General features: G+C 35.8%; 1 protein-coding gene and 1 pseudogene across 1 annotated transcript; both read left to right on the top strand.

Annotated features, from left to right (window-relative positions):
* The first annotated feature begins 897 nt into the window (after positions 1–897).
* Positions 898–2,235, top strand: LOC140859102 (xyloglucan endotransglucosylase protein 7-like). The gene is made up of 3 exons (XM_073260560.1): positions 898–1,261; positions 1,370–1,563; positions 1,680–2,235. The coding sequence occupies exons 1-3, from the start codon at positions 1,007–1,009 to the stop codon at positions 2,068–2,070; spliced, it is 840 nt and encodes a 279-aa protein (XP_073116661.1). The 5' UTR covers positions 898–1,006; the 3' UTR covers positions 2,071–2,235.
* A 5,825-nt stretch (positions 2,236–8,060) lies between these two features.
* LOC105049227 (xyloglucan endotransglucosylase protein 7-like) lies at positions 8,061–9,348 on the top strand (annotated as a pseudogene).
* Positions 9,349–11,223: the final 1,875 nt, after the last annotated feature.

Raw genomic sequence — 11,223 nt, forward strand, 5'->3', positions numbered from 1 at the left:
TAGATGAAGAATGTCTGAAGAAGTAACCATTTGTGAGCGAAAGTGTGCCCACCCAATCTGATCAGCCCATTGCACCTGCGCAAGAGGTAGGGAGGCAATTAAGGACATCATGTCAGCATTAAAGTGTCCAGATAAGAACTCCCAATTCTCTCTCACACTCTTCTTGCATGCAATGGATGAAGTTTTTGTTAAATGACACTTAGGAATTGCTGTCAATTTTATATTTTCAAAATAATATTATAAATAAACAAAAGATAACAAGAATGGGTGTGGTGTATTCAAATATCCTAGAAATGGATGCATAGGTAGGGTATGCGCATTTGGTCATCAGCTCATTTTTCTTAAAATCTGGCTTGAGTTTCATAGGATGTGATTTTTATTTAAATAAGAGATTTTAATTTATCTATCTGATATGGAGCTAAAAACATATATATATATATATATATATCTTAAAATAATTGAACCAATTAAGCATAAGATTGATTTTATTTTTTCAAAATTTGGATCTTTTCAAACTAAAAACTCCAGCAACTTTGACCCAAAATCAAGTCAGTATCCAACAGCCAAGCGATAGCTGGAAAGTCCAAAAGCCCCTGTTACTTTTTTTACTCTTTTTTTGTTTCCTCCCCTTTTCCACCTTCCCATTACACCTAAATTTGTCCTGAAATTATGACGAGATCTAACGAAGGGGATGATGGTTGCAAAAGTTGGCGCCCGGTGAGTGAGTCTTTACTTCATTGACGCGGAAGATCCAGCACTTTCCCGTGACCACAATCCGCGTTCTGACACCTCTGCCGCCAAGCTGTTGCCAACCCATAGAGGAGCCAACCATCCAATTCCCTTGCTTCCGGGAATCCCTTCTCTCCACACATGCTATCCATATATATACCCCCAACACCCCCTGCCGTCTTCCTCACTACAACACAAAACCCCATCTTTCCTCATACTCCTACTTGATATAAACCTTGTCCATTGCTCCCCCCCTCTACTAGTAGTGCCAATCATCATGGCCTTAATTTTTCTACTGCTATCTTTCTCTCTGATGGCCGGTGCCTCCGCTGGTAACCTCTACCAGGACTTCCAGATAACTTGGGGTGATGGGCGTGCAAAGATCCTTGAGAACGGGCAGCTCCTCACCCTCTCCCTCGACAAAGCCTCTGGCTCCGGCTTCCAGTCCAAGAACGAGTATCTCTTCGGCAAGATCGACATGCAGCTGAAACTAGTCCCTGGGAACTCCGCCGGCACCGTCACTGCCTACTATGTGAGCCCCGTTTTACAGCCGCCAGGCATCTTTATATTCCATCTCCTTTGTATTTTGATTGGAATTTGAAGAACTAACTGCTTATGCTCCATCTCTGCTTGCTTGCAGTTATCATCACAAGGACCAACCCACGATGAGATCGACTTCGAGTTCCTCGGAAACCTCAGTGGAGACCCTTACACACTCCACACCAATGTGTTCGCCCAGGGGAAGGGGAACCGAGAGATGCAGTTCCATCTCTGGTTTGATCCCACCAAGGACTTCCACACCTACTCCATCCTGTGGAACCCAAAACACATCATGTGAGTTCTCAAATTCTACATAAATAAACAGTCGTATACCATCTATCACAAAATGATGCATTCTCTCGTACATTTGAAATTAATTATGCTCACCTTGGATTCATTTATCCTTTCAGCTTCATGGTTGATGGCACACCGATCAGAGACTTCAAGAATATGGAGTCCAAGGGTGTTGCGTTTCCAAAGAACCAACCCATGAGGATCTACTCCAGCCTCTGGAATGCCGATGACTGGGCGACGCAGGGTGGACGCATCAAGACGGACTGGACCAAAGCCCCCTTCACTGCCTCCTACCGAAATTTTAATGCTGATGCTTGTGTTTGGTCCTCCGGCACCTCCAACTGTCCTTCGCGGAAATCTAATAGTGCTGACTGGTGGAACCAGGATCTGGATTCCACGAGCCAAGAGAGGATGAGGTGGGTGCAGAGGAACTACATGATCTACAACTACTGCACTGATCAGAAGCGATTCCCCCAGGGCCTGCCTCCAGAGTGCTCCATAGCCTGAGGAGAACGAAATCACAGAACATAATTAAGACAAATTCTTTTATTCATTAATTCTTCTATAGGATACTAGCTAGGACACTATGTATCTTGTTATTGTATTCTCCATGTAAAATGATGCCATGCATATGTATATTAAAATAAAAGCTCGAGGGTGAGTTTTCTTTAACCGTTCGGCTGAAATCAATTTGGAAGACAGGAATTATTTTCCGAGTATATGCAATGCAAATAGAGTAATAAAAACCTGCTTTCAGAATAATCTCTCGTTAGTTGAAAGTGCCATTTAAGTCTGAGAAATAATGAAATATTGTCCCTATGTACGAAAAGTACTAAAAGAAAAATGTATGATTAAATTTAGCATTTAAGGGAAAGATCATAATAATAAGTCACATTTTCAACTTATGATTCCAGTCAGCGGAATTTTTGAGGGGAATAGTCTCAGCAGGGGCAGATATTCTTTGAACTCTGAAGGTCATGCCTGCTTTTGAGGCAGCAAGTCCTGTGTGTCTTATCTACCTCTCTAAGCCTTTGGCTTGTTGTATCTTCTTTTGTGAACCTAAAATTTAAATTTCAGTTATATTAACCCATAGAAATTCTAAACTAAAGGACATCCTCAGATCTTCCACAAAAATTCGTAGAATGTCATCAAAAATTAATGATAAATTTGACCTTCAGTGGGTAAGGATGCAGTCATTAAGATATTCATTCCATGTTGGTGACGATCAAAGTGTCTGATTTGATCGACTATATTTTGTTTTAGGCAGCTCCTCTTTCCTTTTACGTATGATCCATGTAGAAGTTATCTGATTTTTTGTTGTATGCATATATGTTGGTTATACAATTTTATTAAAGCTGAAACCAGATCAGATACCTATACATCTATCTCCATATTTATTTTGTCTGACGAATGTAAATATAAATATGGATATTATTTCGATACAAAAAATTATATCCATATTTATTTTAAAAAGATGTAGATACAATTTGGATATTAAAAATATGAATATAATTACAGATATAAGTTAGATAATTAAGTTTCATGACTATAGAATCAAAAATATTATTAAATAGATGATAAATCCAGTTAATAGCATGTTTAATGGTTGTATATTTCTCTTAAAAATTAATAAGGACTATATAAAATTATATAGAGTTATAAATAAATTCGGATATAGTATGGATAGTTGTCTATCCATATCCATATATATTTTTCTTTGACAGGTATGAATAAAGATATGGATAAAAATATTAATATTAGTTAGATCCTCAAATTTCTGTCCTTGTCTAGATTGATTCGGATATGAAAACAAATTCAAATACATATTATTCATACCACTTCCATCCCTAAATTTTGCCCATTGCACCCATGTTGAAGTAAGGTAGAACAAATGGATTTTTACTAATTGTATGAACTCTTTTTTTTTTCTTTCTTTTGGAGGTATATAAATTCATGTTTTTAACCCTAATATTTAGTCTGCATTATAATGGGAAATTTGAATCGTTTCAAACTAAAAATTTCAACACTTTTGACCCAAAATCAAGACATTATCCAGTAGCCAAGCAATAAGTGGGAATGAAGGGATCTAACGAAGGGGACGATGGTTCCACCTAAAATCAAGACAGTATCCACCTGTCATCTTTTTTTTTTTTTTTGGCCCCTTTCCACCATCCCCCATTACACTTAAATTTGAATAGATTTGCAATGATTGGATCATTCTGTTCCATGTTTTTCAAACTGTATATTTTTGTCTATGTGATCTTGTGATATATGAGGTGATGATTGTATTGGAATTTCTATGTTGGGACATGCATATATATTTCAAAAATTTTATTTTCTAAATATCGCAGTAGAATAGAAGATTAAAACTCTTTTTAATCTATATCATGCATGCATAAAATATAAACCACAAAGATCTACTTCATATGCTGAAATTGAACATATGCTGAAATTTAACATATGATCGAATCACATACCTGTTTCGCAATTTCTTTCTTCAAATCTGGATCTAGAAAAGAAGAGGTTCTCTCTTAGCCGCGCAAGTGTCCGGTCTCTATGGGTATCCACTCAAGATCAGTCTGGAACAGCCTTTTAAAATTGATTTTTCTTCTCCAAGAAAAATCAGTCTGCGAATCTAAACAAAATCTAGATTGCAATCAACTCTTTGATCCTATCCTTGATCTTCTTCTTCTCTTCTTCTCTTACTTTTCTTTCTTAGATTATGCTGCTACTACTGAGTAGAAACCAGCACAAGAGGTGACGCCCAACAGCCTTGGACATGGAAGAAGAAGAGACGCCCAAAGGGAGGGGGCGTGTGGATGTCCAAGGGAGAAGAGAAGAGAAGAGGAAGAGAGGGCGTGGGGCACTCTAAAGGGACGTGGGAGCTGCTGGTTTGATTGCCTAGGGACCTTAAGGGAGGTTCCTTTAAATAGGTATAAGGTTTGAATCCTATTCAAAATCAAACAAGCTCTTAATACAAGTCCAACTTGCATTAGGTTTCCTAATAATTTAAGTTATTCAACTTTCTTTAGGAAACCTATTAGACGCCAACTCTTAGAGCCCTTGCACCCATAAAAACACACCCCACTTTGCACCCTAGGGACGCCCCATAATGGATCCACACGCCCTCTAATGAATGGACTCACCAAACTGAATTAAATCAAGTGGTGCCCAAAGAAAACTATCAAAGAAATTAATTAAGGACTTGCACCCTTAATTCATTTGATCTAAAACCTTAGGCACCCAACAATTGAAGCTTAATGAATCTAATTCATTTAGGTTATTAGCAGATAATTAAGTTTGAATTATCTTATCAAATAAGAAATTCAAACATAAAGAGAAAATTGAGTCCAACCATGTGCTAGCAAGATTACCTTGAACTCAATAGGATTTCTCTAAACCTAATTGATACTTCATAAATCTAATTGCTTATTCTAGATCTAATCCCTTTGTTGTGTGACCCCATAGGTTCAATTCTATCTAATAGTGAGATATACAATGATCTCTATCATAGTATCATTGAAACTCTTTTCAATAGGTCGGAACAATTCCACTCTAACTCATCAAAGATTGTCGATCTTGAGTAACCCTAGTAAGCTCTTACAATCCACTAGTGATACCTAGCAGTATGTAGTGGCAATCCAGTAGAACTGAAAACGAACCTCAAGATGTAGTTAACGTGTGATTCAGTCCCTCTATCGTGAATCCTGACTAGATGGCAGGTCATGGATAAATCGTCAAACCTCAACATCAGTCGTATAATAGATTCAACCAGCTCAAGTCCAATTGTATCCTTATAAAAACTCTTTTCCATCAATCACACTACTGTGGCCACAGACTTTCGGATTTGATTTCTTAATTTCTATAGGATTACTCCTCTCTATCAAGATCGATAGATTCCATCTTGATGCGTGCTCTACTCCTACAGTGGACCAACTGTCACCAACATCCATTACAATGGATCATTGAGACCATATTTATATGTCAGTCAAACTCTATCAGCCTCTTTGCGAGCAATCATACCATCTCAGATCAAAGGACCATTTACACAACTATAGTATCGAGACAATCACTGACGATCGAGTAGAAATTCAAGTGATCTCTCATATGGTCACGCTCAGTACTAGTTATTCTCTAACAACTATCCGCACTCGTCGCTCAGTATCTCTACACTGTAGACTAGAGACTCATCTATCTCGAAAGAAGCAATTTGTGCGTCGGTCTATCCGGATCGATCACCATCCACATGATGATACTATGACTGGGAGCATTTAGGAATTAAATATATGTTTCTAATTCTCAACACTTTGAGAATATGTATCGAAAAGTTAATTTCATGGACGATTCAAGGACACATCATACTTGAATGAAAAATAAACTTGTCTTTTTATTGATCAAATCAATATATAAAGTATAAAATTATATATCAATTTTATTATAATGTATCAGTCATATTGGCTTCTAAGACATATATCTAATAGATTGAACAGATACATACGAAGATTGAGAAAAAAAAACTTATATTATCCATAAAATTAATAATGCAAGGCATCACCATAACCTTAAGGTAATCATCAAGCAAAATCTTAAAAACATGAGAGAGATGGATGCCATGTAGCTAAGTTAACAATTACTGGCCAATTGCTAATTAGTATTATTGGTTCAGTTGTCACAAATGTTGATTGAAAAATTATTTATTTTTGAAAAAAAAATATAAAAATTAAACAACATTCAATTTTATTAGGCAAAAAAGTAATTAGGGCCGAGCAAATAATCGAAATCCAAAAAAATCCATCTAATTCGATCCAATAATCATCGGTTTCAGCCGGTTGAAAGATATAAATCGGATTGAATTGGGTTGGGATTTGTAAAAAATCGATTATTTATGGTCGGATTCTGTTCTTACACTTTTAAACCGTATGAAATCGAATCCAACCGATGTAGTATTTTACAAACTTACTTTTATTTTAGAACGGCATTGTTTAGGCTTCAATACTTCGCTCTAAAAAATACCACATCATCTATTTGGATTTATGAACATATTAATGTTGAATTATTGATGGAAGCACATCAATTTGAGATAATTCTAAAGTGAAAGCTTTCGGATGTAGTTACTTTCAGAGTAAACTTTTATTTTTTTATTTTATTTTATATAAATTCAAAAATAAATCCAAAACTTATAATTTATAAGATTTAAATTTTTTTATATTCAAATGATAAAATATATATATATATATATATATATTTAAATAGATGAATATTAAATTTAAAATCAATATTGGATCAACCAAATCGATATAATCCATCTGAACCATTATAAACCATTCACTTTGATTTCAAACAATTTATATATATATATATATATATATATATATATATATATATATATATATATATATATATATATATATATATATATATATATATATATATATATATATATATATGATAAACAAACAAGATTAAATTATTAAATTTGTTCGGATAAATTTTATTTTTTAATCCGATAAAATTTCATCCATGCCCAATTATAAAGGTAACACCAACTTGAGTCATTAATGTAAGTACTCTGATTCATGTACCTTCATCTCGAAAGAAGTTTGCCTTGTATGCCAGCTGTTCAACCAGGGACATCGGAAAGATACCACAACCAGGAACATAGAAATGGAGGCAGACGGCTCTGATCGAGCGTCCGGCATACACGCACTAGACCTGCTTTTCTTTCCCTCTCACACCCATTTTGCATGTTAAATGGCACCTAGGAATTGCTGTCAATTTTATATTTTTAAAATAATATTATAAATAAAAAAAAAAGATAACAAGAATGGGTGTAGTGTATTTAAATGTCCTATAGATGGATGCATACATAGTGTATGTGCGTCTCGTCATTTGCCATTTTTAAAATCTGATTTGAATTTCATAGGATGTGATTTTCATTTAAACAAGAGAATTTAATTTATTTTTTTGATATGTCGCTAATGTTTTTTTTTAAAAAAAATTGAACCAACTAAGGATAAGATTGATTTTATTTTTCAAAAATTTGAATCTCTTCAAACTACAAAATCCAAACTTTTGACCCAGGATCAAGACAGTAGTATCCAACAGCCAAGCGATAGCTGGAAATGAAGGAATCAAACGAAGGGGACGATGGTTGCACTCAAAATCAAGACAGTATCCACCTTTCACCCTTTTTTTTGTTTTGGCGCCTTTCCATTTGCCCCCATTCCACCTAAATTGGACCCGGAATTAAGACGGGATTTAACGAAGGGGATGATGGTTGGGAAAGTTGGTACCTGGTAAGTGAGCCCTTACTTCATTGACGGGGAAGATCCAGCATTTCCCGTGACCACAATCCTCGTTCTGACACCTCTTCCGCCAAGCTGTTGCCAACCCATAGAGAAGCGGACCATCCAATCCCCTTCCTCGCTCCCTTCTCTCCACGCCATCCATCCGTATATATCGACCCAGCACTCCCTACCGTCTTCCTCACTACAACACAAAACTCCCATCTTTCCTCAGTCTCCTACTTGATACCAACCTTGTCCGCTACTACCCCTCTACTAGTGCCAATCATCATGGCCTTGGTTTTTCTCCTCCTAGCTTTCTCTTTGATGACCGGTGCCTCCGCTGGTAACCTCTACCAGGACTTCCAGATCACTTGGGGTGATGGGCGTGCAAAGATCCTTGAAAACGGGCAGCTCCTCACCCTCTCCCTCGACAAAGCCTCTAGCTCCGGCTTCCAGTCCAAGAACGAGTATCTCTTCGGCAAGATCGATATGCAGCTGAAACTAGTCCCTGGAACTCCGCCGGCACCGTCACTGCCTACTATGTAAGCCCCGTTTTACAGCCACCAGGCGTCTAATCCATCCCTTTTGTATTTTGATTGGAGTTTGAAGAACTAACCGCTTATGATCCATCTCTATTTTCAGTTATCATCACAAGGACCTACCCATGATGAGATCGACTTCGAGTTCCTCGGAAACCTCAGTGGAGACCCTTACACACTCCACACCAATGTGTTCGCCCAGGGGAAGGGGAACAGAGAGATGCAGTTCCATCTCTGGTTTGATCCTACCAAGGACTTCCACACCTACTCCATCCTCTGGAACCCAAAACACATCATGTGAGTTCTCAAATTCTACATAAATGAACAGTCATATGCTGTCTATTGCAACATGATGCATCCTCTCGTACATTTGAAGTTATAAATTATGCTCACCTTGGATTTATTTATCCTTTCAGCTTCATGGTTGATGGCATGCCGATCAGAGACTTCAAGAATATGGAGTCCAAGGGTGTTGCGTTTCCAAAGAACCAACCCATGAGGATCTACTCCAGCCTCTGGAATGCCGATGACTGGGCGACGCAGGGCGGACGCATCAAGACCGACTGGACGAACGCCCCCTTCACCGCCTCGTACAGAACTTTCAATGCTGATGCCTGCATTTGGTCCGCCGGTGTCTCGAATTGTCCTTCGAAGAAAACTGGTACTGCTTCGGCCAGCAGTGACTGGTGGAATCAGGAGCTGGATTTCACGAGCCAAAAGAGGATGAGATGGGTGCAGAGAAACTATATGATCTACAACTACTGCACTGACCTCAAGCGATTCCCTCAGGGCCTACCTCCAGAGTGCTCCATCGCCTAAAGAGACATGCAAAACAGAAAACAATCACACCCATTCTTTCATTTATTTGTTCTTTATTCTCAGTTTAATTAATAAATAGAAAGAGTGTGCACTTATATGTCCTCCATGTTAAGCGATGGCACGAATTTAACCAATAGAACAATATAGAGTTTTCCTTATCATGCAGAAGAAACTGAGCTTCTTTCCAGAGGAATGCATATTTCACACGCTGTCAACATGTAATATTGTTATCTAGCTATCTCAGCACAGAATACTGTTAGAATATAATATTACATTAACAATAAGGTTCAATTATTTGGAGTTAGCCCTTTAAAGATGAAGATTCAATTCTTTAACTTAAATAATACTGCTATTTCATTAATTATTTATTATCATAAATAATATAATTAATATAAAATTAACAGTTTACATCGCTTTCACAGTGGACCGCTGCTCTAACAGTCCACATAAATATAGATTGTTGCCTTCCTACTGTACAATAACTTTAGAATTTGGGGTGATACAGTGGTCCTCTCCCTTTATCACTTTCAAATGCTTTAGTCCTATTGTCCCTTTACATTTACACTAAGGTAGGAAATGCATTCCAATAAATTTGGATGGTACCCTCAAAAAAAGCTTTAGAATTCCAACGTTAAAAATAAATAATTTCATACAAATCTTAAATTAAAATTGATTATAAAATTAAAAAAATCATATATATTATCAAATACAAATAAATTGGAAGCATAAAAATATAACAAATCGATTGCTTTCAAGAAAAAAAAAACGACAATGTACGGAATCCTTTTCAATATCTATCTTTTCAAATTGCCAAGTCCATTGAGAAAACGGTACCTACAAATCGATGGTTGGTACGGATTTCGATAAGATCAAATTTTTCCACCGACTTGGAGATAAAAGGGCTATGGTGGATTTAGAGATTAGGGCAAAAAATACCTTCCAACGGAGATGAAAGAGCTCCAACAATTTTTTCTCTAAAAAATAAATCTCCTATAGTTAAAAAGTATAGAGGATATTGTGGTCATTACCCCATTTTCATTGACCCTATTAAGACAAAGATTGACATACAAAATTTTAAGGGCCTTTGCAATTTTTCTTCTTTTGAGGTCTAAGTATAAAAAAGTCAAACTTTAAGTAGCATTTCTGTAATTTTTTTTAAATTTATTTCAAAAAAAAAATAAAGAACAAAATAATGAATTTACCTTCTATTCTCAAAGACTCTCCACCGCTGCAAAAGGATTCTAATCTACTTTTCACATAACTCTCCCTTTACAAAATCATATCTCTCTTAGATCCACTACAAAATAAAAATATAACTATTTTTTGCTAAAAGATAAATTAATATTATTACATTTCAACTAAAAAATAAATTCAAAAGTACTATATTTAAGGCTCAACTTAATTTAGTATGGATCTAAATCCTGAAATGATTAAAACTAATGATTAACCTTAATTAAATGAGGACCTGGCAATTAATCTTAGAGGAGAGCAAGAAATTACCTTTCTTTATATTTCAAAAAAATAGGTGATACTGAAAATGAAGAAACATAACAAAAAAAAAATAATAGCAAATATGTAATCCATCCTTTAAATACTCCCCCACGAACTACAAAAAATCAGTACTCATAGAATCCTCGAGAGCACACTAGTGTCTCCTTGGAAGACAATCAGCTACTGATTGGCCTCTCTATATATATGTGACATACAAACAGCATTATTATTTTGAGAAAATAAACATCATTCTTACTACCGTCGGAATAGGGGTGAAAGTGGTATAGAGTCTAAATCTATTTTTATAATCGAATTAATTTAGATATAGATAAAAATTTGAAGATTCAACTAATACCTATATCTATATTTATATTTGTAAAAAAAAAATGAATATGGATAGACAACTATCCAATCCATATCTGAATATCTGAATCTACCTGTTACCTTATATAATTTTATATAATATTCATTAATTTTTAAAAAAAATATACAACTATATAAATATACTATTAATTTTATTTATT

This window comes from Elaeis guineensis, chromosome 7 (assembly GCF_000442705.2).
Source record: "Elaeis guineensis isolate ETL-2024a chromosome 7, EG11, whole genome shotgun sequence".
NCBI lineage: Eukaryota > Viridiplantae > Streptophyta > Magnoliopsida > Arecales > Arecaceae > Elaeis > Elaeis guineensis.